We start from the raw sequence: 15,900 nt of genomic DNA, 5'->3' as shown, positions 1-15,900 counted from the left end.
ATCGCCTCCACACTCTGGACACCCTTCTCAGAATAATGTGCTTACTGCATGAAAGAAAACAGAGGATTTGGAAGAAAGTGCATTAAACTGAAGTACATCTTTCAAAATTGAAAACTTTAGGGCGCCTGGGTGGCTCAGCGGTTGAGCGTCTGCCTTTGGCCCAGGGCGTGATCCCGGGGTCCTGGGACCGAGTCCCGCATCGGGCCCCCCGCAGGGAGCCTGCTTCTCCCTCTGCCTGTGTCTCTGCCTCTCTCTGTCTCTCATGAATAAATAAGGAAAATCTTTTTTAAAAATCTGAAATATATGTAACCACATAACAGGTAACCGTATAGACCTGTATAATACATATGTCCTTTATTAACGCTGCCGAGGGCATAATATACAGTTTCAAAGTAGTGATGACTGGAACAGTATTCTGAGATCTCTGCCGCAACTATAATGAAATACGAATAGATCTGTGCTCTCTGTTGCTGACAAAGTCGCAGGAACTGCTGAAGTCCCCGTGATTTCTTGCCCACATCCATAAGAAAACAGATGCTAAGTTTTCATTGCAGGTTAGTGAAAACACAAGTGTATTTTCCCCCTATTCCAATTCCTTCTGAGTCCTGTCCCCAGAGCACCCCTGGAGGGGGGTGGAGCCCTTTAGAAGCCCTTGCTTTAGACCAGGGCTCAGCAAGCTCCACCGGAGGCCAAATCCGGCCCGCTGCCTGTTCTTGTAAATAAAGTCTTATTGGCACCGGGTCACACCCATTCATTTCCAAATCGTGCTGTTTTCGCGCTTTGACAGCATAGCTCAGGAGCTGTGACAGACTATCTGGTTCTTTCCAGAAACAGTTTGCCGATCCCTGTGGTACACAGACTCCGTGAGCTGGGAATTCTCTAAATGTCTGGAGCGGGGGGGGGGGTGTGAGGGTGAGGGGGGGGTGGGCAGCCCGGGTGGCTCCGCGGTTTAGGGCCACCTTCAGCCCAGGGCCTGATCCTGGAGACCCAGGATCGAGACCCATGTCAGGCTCCCTGCATGGAGCCTGCTTCTCCCTCTGCCTGTGTCTCTGCCTCTCTCTCTCTCTCTCTGTGTCTGTGTGTGTGTCTCAAATAAAATCTTAAAAAACTAAAAAATAGGGATCCCTGGGTGGCGCAGCGGTTTAGCGCCTGCCTTTGGCCCAGGGCGCAATCCTTGAGACCCGGGATCGAATCCCACGTCGGGCTCCCAGTGCATGGAGCCTGCTTCTCCCTCTGCCTGTGTCTCTGCCTCTCTCTCTCTCTCTCACAGTCTGTGTAACTATCATAAAAAAATAAATAAAAATAAATAAATAAATGAATGAATGAATGAATGAATGAATGTATGTATGTATGTATGTATGTATGTCTGGGGCCAGGCCGCAGTTCAGGCCAGACACTCTGGAGTTGGCAGAGGGGACAGAAGATTCTAAGCAGATCTTTAAGGCTTGACTATGCCTCACCCATCCTCAAGGTCTCCGGGTCTCTCTGCACAAGAAGCTTATCTCTGGGTCTGAGACAGAGTGAGGCCAGAACAGGCTTCCTGCAGCCCGGGCCTGCTTCTACCTTCCAGAAAAATCAAAATGTGTTTTACTGCAAGGAGGCGCTCTGGCCTTTAGAAAACCACATCACCCTGTCCTCAAACGTGGCTCTATTAAGAATTTGTGTTGGTTCTTTGGAGCTGTTTGGACTCCACGGCTGCCATGAAATACTCCCTAAATACTGTGATAAGATGACCTTTCAGGCGGGGCTCCCTCGTACAATGCACAAGTACCCAAGCACCCGGGATGGAGCACCTCCAGGAAAGAGCGGTCTCCGCCAGCTAGACTCTGCCTCTTCCTTGTGGCCCCAGGTAATTCTGGTTTTTCGGACCAGCCATATATGCAACTTGCAGTCACAAGAGTGTCCCAGGAGGGCACCTGGGTGGCTCAGTAGTTGAGCATCTGCCTGCGGCTCAGGGCGTGATCGCAGGGTCCTGGGATCGAGTCACGCATCGGGCCCCCCGTAGGGTGTCTGCTTCTCCCTCTGCCTCTGTGTCTCTCTCTGTGTCGCTCATGAATAAATAAATAAAATCATTAAAAACAAGAGTGTCCCGGGGAGCAGCTCAAGGCCCCCGCCCGCCTGCCCAGCCTGCCCAGCTTGCCCAGCTCTGTACCGTGTGGACTCGTTACGTGAAACTTCGCAACCTGTCCTAAGTCTTGGATGTCAGAAGGTGTGGCCTGAGCCGGCTCTGTGCTCCGTCGTGAGACAAGGGGACAGCACAAGCTGGCACAAAGCAGACCTCGGAACTCATCTTGACACAGACGACCGTGCGACAGGTGGAAATTCTGAAGGGACGCAAGGGCCGGGCTGACTCCGGAGTCCCCGGGGCCCCCGCTCGGGTTCGCGGACGCGTGCGTCCACCAGCTTCGCACACGTTCTTCATTTTATTTCTCCCCAAATAAAGGCCATCTATAGCCTTCAAAAAAAAAAAAAAAAAAAACTTTATAGAGCGATCAAATGCAAAGCGAGGGCTTCCTCTTTTGATCATTCGTGCAGCTGCTGCAGCAGAACCATTTTTCTTCATCCCCTTTCACTGGGTTTTTCTCTCCAGCAGCTGCTTTTGTTTTTTGTTTGAGGGCCTCCTCCCACTTCCCCTCCCCTAACTTGTTACAAAGTTGGGGACTGGTGTGGGGGGGTGATGCTGAAATACAAAGCAGCGCTTGTTAAAAATTTGAGTAAATCTGGGCTAATAGCCAAATTTAATTCTAAAGACCCATTTTGGAGGCTCAGGCCTAAAATGGAACCTAGTATAGGTCTGGCTGTTTCTAGGACACCATGTCCCTACTGCCGGGGCGGGGGGGAGCGGGGCAAGAGCTCAGTTTGATTCTGTTTGCCACCATGTCTTGAAGATTTGATTCCTATTAAAAATGAACCATTTTTCATAGAGCTAAACTATAAAAGGTTTTCGTATGAAATAACACTTTACGATCGCGGGAGATTTTAAACTCAACTGGCTGTAGCAGGCCATCACAGAATTCTTATCTTTTCCAAACCACACCTAGCCGGACCCCACCTTCCCAGAAAGAGGGCAAATCTAGCATTTTTATGTTTTTGTTTTTGTTTTTTTCTCTGAAGAAATGTCCAACCTAATGTCGTTCACGTCTTAGGATCAAATCCATTAGAAATATCTAGTACTTCCAAGAACAGAACAGCTGTTGGGATAGAAAATCACCACCCAAGTTCATCAACTCTTTCCTATGATCACGTTCCTCGCCACATCTCTTGAGGCCACAGAACAACTTTAATAAAGCTAATCCCAGTATGTCACTGTTTCACTAGTAAGTTATGTGGTAGTTCTGGAAGAGATACCCTTCTGTGTTTCACCGTCATCCCCAGGAAGATGCTGGAACAACGGTCATAAAAGTAAGGCCACTAACTTGAAAATGATGTAACTGCGCTTCGATGGGTGAGAATAAATGTACTGAAGAGTCTGCTGACTTTGCTTCCTTGTCTCCTCTTGGTTCCACAACCCACTTGCAGGTTAATTAGGACACAAGCTAACTGTTTACCTTTCCGTGCTCCGTCAACCCCTGAGGGGTCCCAAGAGCCCTGATGAGGTCCAAGCGGCCGCTGAGTTTTATAAGGGCCTCTCCCGGGTCCAGACACGGTGCCTGGCACATGCCTTACCTCTTATCTGGTTCTTCACAACAGGCCAGGGGAGGTTTTCTGGGTGGGGGGGGGACTGTGGCCTAGAGAAGCCGAATACAGTTTGTTAGTGAGGGGCGATACCAGGATTCAAATCCACATTTGCCTGACTTTCAGATGGACTCTGAACCACTGCACTTCCTTCTTCAAGTCAGCTGGGGTGGCGGGGAAGGACCAGCTTCATTGAATACCCCTGAGCTCGGGTACTTCATTTTCCAGGGACCCTCTCAAGTCTTGATTTATAGGCCCTTATTCATTTTTACTTTACGTACAATTTTGCCGGCTTGATTATCTGCTTTATCAACAGATAGAAAATGGTGAGAAGGCATCACTGAGAGTACAAATGAGATTAAAGGGAGAAAATTACGAAAATTACACACAGAAAGCACAGCTATTTGAAACCACTTTAATGCTCGGGGCCTAATTCCTGCGGCCTCGTCCCCACGTTGTAGCACGGCCCGGGAGCGGTGCCCGTGATCAAAGATGCTTATAAAAACCGATGGGGGGAGGGGGGGATCCCTGGGTGGCTCAGCGGTTTAGCGCCTGCCTTTGGCCCAAGGCACAATCCTGGAGTCCCGGGATCGAGTCCCACGTCAGGGTCCCGGCATGGAGCCTGCTTCTCCCTCCTCCTGTGTCTCTGCCTCTCTCTCTCTCTCTCTCTCTCTCTCTCTCTCACGAATAAATAAATAAATAAATCTTAAAAAAAAAAAAATGATGGGGGCAACCCCGGTGGCTTAGTGGTTTAGCACCGCCTTCAGCCCAGGGCATGATCCTGGAGACCCAGGATCGAGTCCCACGTCAGGCTCCCTGCATGGGGCCGGCTTCTCCCTCTGCCTGTGTCTCTGCCTCTCTTTCTCTCTGTCTCTCATGAATAAATAAATAAAATCACTTAAAAAAAAAAAAAAAAGATCGGAATCCCCAGATGCCCCCCTCACCAAGCCAAGGAGAGGCATTATCAGCAGCAACACGCTGATGGCACACGCCCTCGACCTGAACACACAGCAAAGGGCGACCACATGTCGCACCCTGTGCTATTTTCCCCCCAGTGCACGACCTCGAGCTGATCACGGGAAAGCATCAGATGAGCCGGAATTGAGGGACACGCTACAAGGCGTGTGACCGGTCCGCTGCCCAAGAGTCCAGGGAAGCTGAAAAGCCATCACAAATAGGAGGACACTAAGGAGATGTCCTAACAAACTGCCACGTGGGCTCCCCAACTGGATCCGCAACAGAAAGAGGGCGCCGGGGTTTGGTTGCGGGTAAGGAGGGTGCCCACCTGGACTTTCTGGGACCATCGCACTCGGGCGACCTGGACGATTCGTGCCGGGGGAAGCTTGCTGACTGGTGTACGGGAACTCTGTACTATTTTTACACCGTTTCTCTAAAACTATTTCAAAATAAACAAAAATCTTAAACGGGCCAAATGTGGCTCCCCATGCATATGGAAAATAGATCTCAGAAATCTCTGCTCCAGAAATATTTAAAACAAAAACATCCTGGTTCTTTATGAAAGGGATAAACTTCCCATTTACTGAGAGCAGAGTTGGCACACAAACGGGTGTTGAAAAATAAATAAATCGCCTTCCCGTTTAACAAGTACCACATTGGCAATACCTTTCTTAAACAAACTTTTTATTTTAGAACAGTTTTAGATAGAGAGTGAGCGTGAAGACAGTACAAAGAGCTCCCATATACCCACCCCAGGTTCCCCTAGTTTTTTTTTTTTTTTTGGTTCCCCTAGTATGTCTTCTATTAGGACGGTATATTGGTCACAATTACTAACAAGCCCCACGCCCAGATACCTATGTCCCTGCAGGGGCCGACACCGCTGGCTCTCTGGACAGACTCATCACACGGATGACAGGGAAGGTCATTCTGGTGCTAATCGTGTATTTACTGAGCACTTACTATGGGCCAGGCGCTGCGCTCACAGTCCGCATACATCATATGACACTTCATTCTCACAGTGACGAGCGAAGTAGGTGCCTTTGATTTGTCCTTCAACATGGTGAAGACTGAGGCCCGCCCAGTGGGGCTATAGGACATGTTCCAGATCACCCAGGAGGAAACAGTGGAGCAGGATTCAAACACAGGACCGATTCCTAAGTGTGTACTTCTAAACGCTGTAGCTGTCAGCCAACCGAACCCCATCCCCGGCTGTTAGTCCAAGCCTCCTGCGTCCTACACACGTTCACTTGGCTTGATCTACAGCAACTATAGGGTTTCAAATTCCTTCCTCTTTGACATCCCCTTCGATTCACCCATCCTTCCCTCTAACTGGTCAGTAATGTCTTTGGCACCTGTCACCTAACATTGACCCTCTCCTTCCAGCCTATCCCTGACGTCTGGGAATCTGACCTGTATCACTGATAAAAATGAGTCACTAGGGACGCCTGGGTGGCTCAGCGGTTGAGCATCTGCCTTGGGCTCAGGTCGTGATCCCGGAATCCCCCATTGGGCTCCCTGCGGGGAGCCTGCTTCTCCCTCTCCCTGTGTTTCTGCCTCTCCGTGTGTCTCTCATGAATAAATAAATAGAATCTTTAAAAAAAATGAGGAACTAGATGGGACCCTGTGAAAATCCAGCAGCTACCTGCATCCAGGCCGGAGTGGTTCATTAACCAGCAACATTTGGGCCACGCTTCGAAAAGCGTCCACTGCATCTCACCAGGTAGAGGCTGGCCTGGTGGTTCTCAACCCTTGGCTGCACTTTAGAATCACCGATGGAGCTTAAAAGTCCATTACAGCAGAGTCTCTGGGGATGCAGGATGTAGGATGTAGGCACCCGCATTTTTCAAGCTCCCTTGGTGGTTCTGGCACGCAGCTGGGTTTGAGAACCGCAGAGCAAGCATTTGCTTCTCTTTATCCACAAGGAGACCAGGGAGTCAACGCTGGCCAGACAGTGTGGACTCTGAGTTCTGGATCTTGACATGACCCTCCTCCCTCCATCAAACTGCCCAGTGACAACAGATGCTAGCCACCTGCGGGTACAACAGACCCTCTCGGAGCCGAACACTGGCCCTTGAGATTTACTTCACGAGCTAAGGAACTGGAGAGATAAGAACATAAATATCACTGAGAGGGAAGCTGCTCCCAGAATTTCTCCGCATTGACATCGAGCTCCTTAATTTCTTTTCAGAAGAACCAATGATACAGCTAAAAGATCAATGAACGAACCTTGAGAATGCCGGTTCTAAGTATTCTCCAAACGGGCTTCATTAATGCAGGACGACACCGGCATTGAGAAGGGACAATGTGGCCTATTTATATTCAGGTAGAGCAACACGTTGCAAAGAGGTTAAAAACAAAAACAAGAACAAAGAACACGCCAGCAAGCTGAAAACATCATTTGTAACAAAAAAACACGTGATGGCACCTTAGACTCTCTGTATATGAAATAATAACACAGTTGATCCTTGAACAACAGGAGTCTGAACTGCAGGGGTGCACTCATACGGGGATTTTTTTTTTAAATACAGTGCTAGAAATGTAGTCTTTTCCTTATGATTTTTCTCAATAACATGTCCTCTTCTCTAGCATACTTCAAGAAGTATATAATACCTATACAAAATATGTGTTAATCGACTGCTTAGGTTATTGGGGATGATGATGAGAATAATAGCTGAGAATTTTCTGTGAGCCAAGTATTGCTCTGTGCTCTTTATACAAATACAACCACTGACCACTCGATCTCACAGAAACTTCATTGTCCCTGTGTTTCAGAGTGGACCGTGCAGGCCCAGAGCGGCGCTCCGCTAGGTAACTGGAATCTAACTCCGGCAGGCTGGGCCCCGAGTCCCCGCTCTACACCGCAAAACGGCGCTGTGACATCAGATGGTCGTGGGGGCCTCGTGACGCCCGCAAACACACAGAAGGAGTGCTTGTGGCGTCCGCACGTCCGCTGAAGCCAACACCGCACAGCTTTTAAGGCTCGATTCAGAGCAGAATCCTCTGCTGGCTTCGGCCCCAAGCCGCCTCCTTGCTGACCCGGACCAGGCTTTCTCAGGGGCCTACGTGCAGGCCCGCACTGGCCAAGAGAACTTTCTGCAAGGACGTGACCGCTAGATTGCTGTCGTCCAGGAGGGATAGCCCCTCGCCACGTGTCACTGTTGAGCATTTTAAATGCGGCCAATGTGTCTAAAGAACTGAATTTAATTGCATTTAAATGAATTCAAATGGAAATAGCTAGCGACCATCCTATTGGAAGCACTGCGGCCTGGCCACGGCCACGAAGGTCCCTCATTTTCTCCCTCATTTTCGCCTCTTGCAATTATTTTGCAAACCAAATGCGTTTCCAGGCTCGGCCTCCGGGCTCATTTAACAGCTCAGCAGCCCGGCTCCAGCCCTATTGAAATAAAAGGCCAGCGAGGGGCTTGGGGTTTGCACAAGCGGGAGTTCCGTGATCTCCCGGGGTCTTTGCCCAGCAAAATCAGCACGGCAGGCTCGGCTGGAGACTGGAACGGGTGACTCACGAAATGGAGTCAAGTCAAGGGCAATATTTGCCGAGGAAAGGCCATTGCCTGTTTCCCCGCTCGCTGAGGACGCAGCTGGCTCCCAAGAGCTGGGAAGGGTGTCCTGATTGGGGGGGGGGGGGGAACCACTGGGACACTTGCCCACCAGGAGCCTGCCCCGAGGCTCTCTGACTTCCTTGTCCGCCCTCATTTTCCTTCCCAGCCTCTGAAGGCCGAGGCCAAGGCGGAGACCAACAACCTTACCAAAGAGCCCTAGGCCTCATCCATATGAAGTCTAAGAATAAAATCCGAAATGTTGGCCTCCTACTTATACACTCGAATGCTGCGATGCACTGCTCTCCTTGAAAGACAACCCTGCAGTTTCTCTATGGCTCAGGGAGCAAAGCAATGCTGAACCAACCAGAGACTTCACCGCTGTCACCCTGTCACCCTGTAGCCGTGGAAAACAGTGTGTACACAGAATGCTTTATTAGCATCTAAAATCGAGCTGTGGAAACAGGCTGCAGCAACCCCCCCCCCATCACCTGACCCCCTCCCATTACTTGTGCTCTTTAGGATTCATGTTTATAAGAAGTTTATACAGGGCACCTGGGTGGCTCAGTGGTGGAGCATCTGCCTTCAGCCCAGGGCGTGACCCCGGGGTCCTGGGATTGAGTCCCAACATCGGGTTCCCGGAGGGGAGCCTGCTTCTCCCTCTGCCTGGGTCTCTGCCTCTGTCTCTCATGAATAAATAAAAAAGTCTTAAAAAAAAAAAAAGTTTATACAATTAAGCAGCAGAAGAGATGCCTTTGAAGCAATCCTTTTGACAGACACAACTGGAAGGAGGTCAGTATTCTTTTATATTCGAAAAAAACATTTAATTAGAAGGATCATCTACCTGGGTGGCTCAGCGGTTTGGGGTCTGCCTTTGGCCCAAGGTGTGATACTGGGGACCTGGGATCGAGTCCCACGTCGGGCTCCCCACATGGAGCCTGCTTCTCCCTCTGCCTCTGTCTCTACCCCTCTCTCTCTCTCTGTCTCTCACGAATAAACAAATAAAAATCTTTTTTTTTAAGATTTTATTTATTTATTCATGAGAGTCACAGAGAGAGAGAGAGAGAGAGAGGCAGCGACACAGGCAGAGGGAGAAGCAGGCTCCATGCAGGGAGCTCGACGTGGGACTCGATCCCGAGTCGCCAGGATCGCGCCCTGGGCCAAAGGCAGGCGCCAAACCGCTGCGCCAGCCAGGGATCCCAACAAATAAAAATCTTTAAAAAAAAAAAAAATCACCTACATGGGGAAGCCAGTAACGTGAAGGCAAAAGAGACTGAAGACACAAAGAAAGAATTCGGCTGTCACCAGTGGAAGGAGGGAGCACTTTAAGACCGTCACAGAGCCATGACTTCCAATGCTTGGTCCTGCTTGGATTATTTAAAAGTGGCTCCCCAGATGGTCACTGTAAGAGGACGATGAAAACTTCCCACTTTCTCATCCATTCATTTTGTTTCTACATCTTGGCCCAAACAAAACCCCATACGGGATCAGCAACATGATCCCAACTGGATCCATCTTTGACATTAGTGAGAGGAAAACAGAGGATCTAGCTTACTTTTATTTAGATAGAAGTATTAAATACTTATAATCCAAAGTTGAAGCACTGAAAGCTGTATGCTTGTAACATTAGGGGGACGCTAAGTATTCCCAGGAGAGGCCAGTCCTTCTGTTCTCTCCAGACCACCACACCGGACCCTGAGGTAGGGTCGTCGCGATGTTGGAGGCAACTTCAAAATGGCATAATTTTATGTTCATAAAATGTGTGCTTCCTCAATTTACACCGGCCAAAATGCGAACCAAAAGTAGGGGGTGAGCCAACCCTCTAACATAGTGTTCCAATGTTAACAAACATTGCAGTATCTTCTTGTTCTATCTTGTTTACAGTCTTAACTTTGGAACATTTCACAAAACAAGAGCATTTCTATTCAAAAATGTGTTAACCCTATCAACCGCTCCAAAAGCTCCTCCTTTTCTCCATCGTGGATGTAGTAATAGTTCTAACTTCAGCTACACGGATTTTTAAAAATATTTATAATAGGAATATGAAGCCTGGATGGCCAAGTGTGTCACTATTCTGAAAGGAAAATTGAATTATGACAACCTTTGAGATTTTTAAAACTCTGAAAGTTTATATTATACATTTTCACCAATTTTACTTCTTTTAATATATAAGTATGGCAGACACTACTGCCTGTTTTCCCCACTATCTATTGCCCTCTTCTACAGTAAGAGTATTTTTAGCTGGCTTCCCAGCATCACTTGCAGTTAGGTGTGGACGTATGACTAAGTTCTGGCCATGCGGATATGAAAGGAAGTGACACATGCAACTTCCACAGAATGGCGTTAGAAAGCCTGCCCAACCTATTCCTCGTCCTCTTAGCAGGAACGCAAAGGTGATGGCCGGAGCTGCAGTGACCATCTTGGACCACGAAAAGGAAGCCAAGTCTTAAATATGATAGAACAGAGCCTACACCTCTGAACCCTTTTTGGAGGAGATCCACCATACCAGCTGGGATTTTTACATCAGAAGGTTGAAAACTTCTAGTACCCACACATTATCATTCGTATTTGGGGGGGGTGTTCCATTATAGTAGATAAATCTATATCCCAGCTAATTAGTATAACGAAGTAACAAAATTATGTTTTGCTCTATCAAAAAAAAAATAATTACAGAAGTATACAAAGAACTGCTCTTCCAAGTCACGTGGCATCCAATGGTGCTTCCAAAGTATCTTCAGAGAGGATAAGCGATTTACCTTATTTTCATGGGGTCTCCAAAATGGCAGTCTTCCAGTTGGGTCACTCATCTTTCTCACTGGAAATGGCCCAGTTGACTGTGACCACTTTTTTTAAATGTTTAAGTTTTTATTTATTTATTCATGATAGTCACAGAGAGAGAGAGAGGCAGAGACACAGGCAGAGGGAGAAGCAGGCTCCCTGTGGGGAGCCCAATGTGGGACTCCATCCCAGGCCTTGAGCTGGAGACAGACTCTCAACCACTGGGCCACCCAGGCGCCCCTGTGACCACTTTTAAAAACCTAACCCATCATCAAAAGCGTGTCGCCATTGAGATCATTAGGACAAATGAACAACAGGTTTCCCTGTCCCCCTTCCTGCACCGGCAGAAGAAAATGAATCAGAGAAAGGGCACTCTCCATGTCCACCCCCAACCCAGCTGAAGGTCCCTTGGGGTTATAAGCACCAACACCCAACAGACAAAACCAACCTTACCATTAGCGGATATTGACTGCACCACCTGCATCAAGAAGAGGTGAGGAAGACGGAGGGGAAGCCAGAGTGCTCAGGTCCAAACAGGGGCATAGCCACCTCCTGGCTCGGTGACCTCAGTGGTGGTATCTGTGAAATGGTGGCGATTCCACTGGGTGACACAGGTGACGCACTGAGAATAAAGCCTACGCACAGCAAGGGCGCAGTGAAGCTTTTATACGTGCGTATGTTGTAGGGAAGCAAATTGTGCCAATCCCAGATAGGCTTCTTTGACACATTATTTTAGGCTGCCTTTTTTTTTTTTTTTTTTTTTTTTTTAAGAAACTGTAAACACAGGAGAAGCTCTGAAAAGCAAGAATTTACCCTTTTGTAAGGGATATTTACATGTGTTAGGGAAATCTCCATCTGTAAGGGGGCACTGGGGAGAAGGGGGGATGACTGAATCTCTAGAAACTCTTATCAATCTGCATAACAACACTACCCTTGTTTACTGTGCTTTGCCTGGTGACCTCCCAGAACGGGTCCCCCACCTGCGACATCTCTCCTCTTTTGTTTTGTTTTTTCTTTTTTTTTTTTTTTTTTAAGATTTTTTGTATTTATTTATTCATGAGAGACACAGAGAGAGAGAGGCAGAGACACAGGCAGAGGGAGAAGCAGGCTCCACACAGGGAGCCCGACGTGGGACTCGATCCCGGGTCTCCAGGATCAGGCCCTGGCTTGGGCCCAAGGCAGGCGCTAAACCGCTGAGCCCCCGGGCTGCCCAATCTCTCATCTTTGGCTGAAGATGCTTATTTAAGGTGGTGGCCTCAGCCATTTGGGGGAGTTGCTCAGTGTTCCTGGGTCTCCTGTATACGGAAAATACACATGAGGGCAGCCCGGGTGGCTCAGCGGTTTAGTGCCTGCCTTTGGCCCAGGGCCTGATCCTGGAGATCTGGGATCGAATCCCACCTCAGGCTCCCTGCATGGAGCCTGCTTCTCCCTCTGCCTGTGTCTCCGCCTCTCTCTCTCTCTCTCTCTCTCTCTCTCTCTGTGTGTGTGTGTGTGTGTGTGTGTGTGTCTCTCTCTCTCATAAATAAATAAATTAAAAAAAAAAGGAAAATACACATGATATTAAACTTTGGTTTGATTTTTCTCCTGTTCACTGGCTTCATGTCAACTTAATTCTTAAAGCAGCCTGAAGAGCCTCGAAGGGTAGAAAATCGTTCCTCCCCCCAAAGTGTGTATATGTATCATATAAGTGTGCACACATGTGTATATACCACGTATGTATACAACAGATATGTAGCTTATACACGTGATGTGGATATGCACGCATGTCTGTCTACACACACGTGTTATGTAAAACATATCCATTTTATATAAAATGGGTATGTGTATATGTATTGTGCTGGGGGGGGATTGTGTTGGGGGGGTCTCTATTTCTTTGTCATTGATACACACATATATTCGGATTTCCATGAAAACCAAGTTGATTCATAAAAATAAAGTGCCTCTGTCCCAAGTTCAAAACCTTGTCAAAGCTTATTCTCTTGCATTTGTAATGAACCTAACGATTAAGTGCATCTGCCGCCTAAACATCCCCTAAGGGGCTCTGAAAGGCCCAGCAGGATTTTCAGCTGCTCTGGCCCAACCCCAAGGGGGGGCGATGTGACACGTGGGGACAGAGCCGGAAGGGCACCTAAGGCAGCAGTCTCTAGACCTGCCTCCTGCGGCTCCCAATTGTAATTTTATCTTCTCACTGACCAAGGGAGCTTATTTGAGCCACCAAAAAAAGATGCTCACATAAAAATACAAACACTCTGCTAATGAAAGATTTCCAGAGAGGCAGAAATGGAAAAAGAAAAAGAGCAGCTCACAGGACACCCCAAGTTTCTGGAATGGGTGGGTATAAAAGAGAGGGACCGCATGGTCACTGCCTCTGTCTCCAAAAAGGGACATGGTTATATCCCCAGGGTGGATAGGGAATGCAATCTGTGCACGAATATGTCTACACAAATTGTGACTCTCCACTTAGGCAGAATCTGAAATGTTCTGGAAGCCTCAGTCATTTGCAAAAACAGTCTAAGTATAAAAAGACGGAGTGGCCAACAGATGCTCCAAAGCCCAGTCCACACAGGAGGAGCCGAGGCCCTCGGGCACCGGGCACCCACCCCAGGCCCTTGCACGGAAACCAAGGCCTAGTAGGGCGCCCCTTGAGTTCGTATTCGTTTATTAACTTGTGGGTGTGGGCAGGTATGTGCGTGCTTTAAGGAGGTTCCAGCTCCAAAAAATGTCAATTAGGTGGCAGACGGGCTCTAAGGGGACCCGCAGGACACTGCGTCCGGATGGAAGCAGGTGTTGGGGAGGCTCCAGGGAAAGTGGGCGCCTCCGCCTCAGGAGCTGTGCACTGAAGCTACCCCGTCCTGAGCTCAACTACAGTGTATCCCTGGGTCCCTCAAGGATCTAGAAACAATCCGTTCAGGTTGTTTCACTCAGTTAAACATGGCAAGGACACAAACAAGCAATGTGGAAATACTCCCATTTTTTTTCAATGATAGACTTTAAAAGAACTTCAGTGCTTCATAGTAACAACCTCTGGTATTTCTCAAAAATACTATGTGATGTTACATGAGGAGTGACTTACTGGACCTGAGAAAATGACATGGAGGGATTTTTATGGCAATAAAGCAATTTTTCAATCAAGTAAGCAGCGGCCTGCCATTTTAAGTGCAGTTACCATGGCAACAATAACATACACCTTATCTCCTGCACCCTAAAGTGGAGTATTCATAGGTAATACAATCACAGAAATAATTAAGGCTTTCCATTTAAGGCTCAACTACGGGGGCGCCTGGGTGGCTCGGCCGGTGAAGCATCCGCCTTCGGCTCAGGTCCTGATCCTGGGGTTCGGGGATCGAGCCCCCCACATGGGGCTCCCTGCTCAGAGAGGAGTCTGCTTCTCCCTCTGCCCCAAGCTCATGCTCTCTCTCTCTCTCTCTCAAATAAATAAAATCTTTAAAACTCAACTACAGGGCAGCCCGGGTGGCGCAGCGGTTTAGCGCTGCCTTCAGCCCAGGGTGCGATCCTGGAGTCCCGGGATCGAGTCCCACGTCGGGCTCCCTGCACGGAGCCTGCTTCTCCCCCTGCCTGTGTCTCTGCCTCTCTCTCTTTCTCGCTGTGTCTCTCATGAATAAATAAAATCTTTAAAAAAACAAAAACAGAGGGGGGAGGAAAAAAAAACAAAAACAAAAACAAAAAACAAAAAAACCCTCAACTACGTAAGGTATTTGAGCAACATCTTAATGTCCGGGGTTCGCGTGAAGGGGTCACCAGGCTTCCAAGGGATGAAGCACCCATGCTGCCGCTGCATTAGGTCATGATAGTTACTGGCACCGCCTGCGGTTGATCCTGTGACCTAACTCGTGGTTCCGATCCGTTGCATTACCAACCATCTCGACTTTCTTAATTGCATTCAATGATGAATGATAATTTGCTACGTTCAGAAAGTGCCCCTGGACCGCCTGGCGGGGCTCAGTGGTTGAGCACCTGCCTTTGGCTCAGGGTGTGATCCCGGGGTCTCAGGATGGAGTCCTGCGTCGGGCTCCCCGCGTGAAGCCTGCTTCTCCCCGGGCCGGTGTCTCTGCCCCTCTCTCTCTCTCTGTGTCTCTCATGAATAAATAAATGTTTTTAAAAGATTTATTTTATTTATTTATTTGTTTATGATAGAGAGAGAGAGAGGCAGAGACACAGGCAGAGGGAGAAGCAGGCTCCACGCGGGGAGCCCGACGTGGGACTCGACCCCAGGTCTCCAGGATCAGGCCCCGGGCCAAAGGCAGGCGCTAAACCACTGGGCCACCCAGGGATCCCCAATAAATAAATTTTTTTAAAAAATAGAAGAAAATGCCCTCTTGAACACGTTTCTGTTGCTCTGCTTTCAACGGCTACTGTGATTTCAGTGCTCACAGGTGGGGGGGCGGGGCAGCATCCTGCAGACTCCTTGGCCGGGCCGGGGGGCATGTCACTCAGTGTCACTCGCCACCGTGGCTCTTGTTCTCACAACCGCACTTGGCCGGTGAGTGTGCGCGATGAGAACTCAGAAGCAGGCGGGTAAGCCAGGCTAGGGCTCAGACAGCGCCTCCGGTGAGGTTGAGCCAGCGGGCCTGCGCACCCACCCGCGGGCACCCACCTGCGGGCACCCACCCGCGGCTCTTTCTGCCCAGGCGGCGCTGCAGCCCTGACACCGGACGAGACCTCAGGCCTCCTTGCGGCACTCGGGGGACACCTCCTCGGGGAGGGGAAGGAGGCACAGTCACCCGCCACATCCCGGGGAACACGATCTGCAGTGGGACAAGAGTTCTCTCCCCCAGTCCTTCCTGCTGGAACTTCTCCTCTCCCTCCACTTACCTACTCGGAGAGGCCACCCAGACGCTCTGGTTTCGCAGGAGGGTCAAGAGGCCAAACCTTTGATGGATCGCAGACATTTCAGACAGGGGTACAGGGCTGCGGG

At 49.1% G+C, this 15,900-nt stretch overlaps 1 protein-coding gene across 3 annotated transcripts in view; it reads right to left on the bottom strand.

Moving 5' to 3' along the window:
- GPM6B (glycoprotein M6B) overlaps positions 1-15,900 on the bottom strand; it is a 159,952-nt gene that overhangs the window by 127,930 nt on the left and 16,122 nt on the right. Inside the window, exon 1 of one of the 3 annotated variants that reach the window (XM_072817217.1) lies at positions 11,418-11,463. The exons of the other annotated variants lie outside the window; for them this stretch is intronic. Within the exon in view, the coding sequence (XP_072673318.1) occupies positions 11,418-11,448 (31 nt within the window). The 5' untranslated portion in view covers positions 11,449-11,463. Of the gene's footprint in view, positions 1-11,417; positions 11,464-15,900 lie in introns of those variants that run through there. 3 annotated transcript variants of the gene reach the window in all.

Source organism: Canis lupus, chromosome X, assembly GCF_048164855.1.
Source record: "Canis lupus baileyi chromosome X, mCanLup2.hap1, whole genome shotgun sequence".
Taxonomy (NCBI): Eukaryota; Metazoa; Chordata; class Mammalia; order Carnivora; family Canidae; genus Canis; species Canis lupus.
Note: the sequence above shows the minus strand (reverse complement) of the source record. Positions and strands in the feature narration are given on the sequence as shown.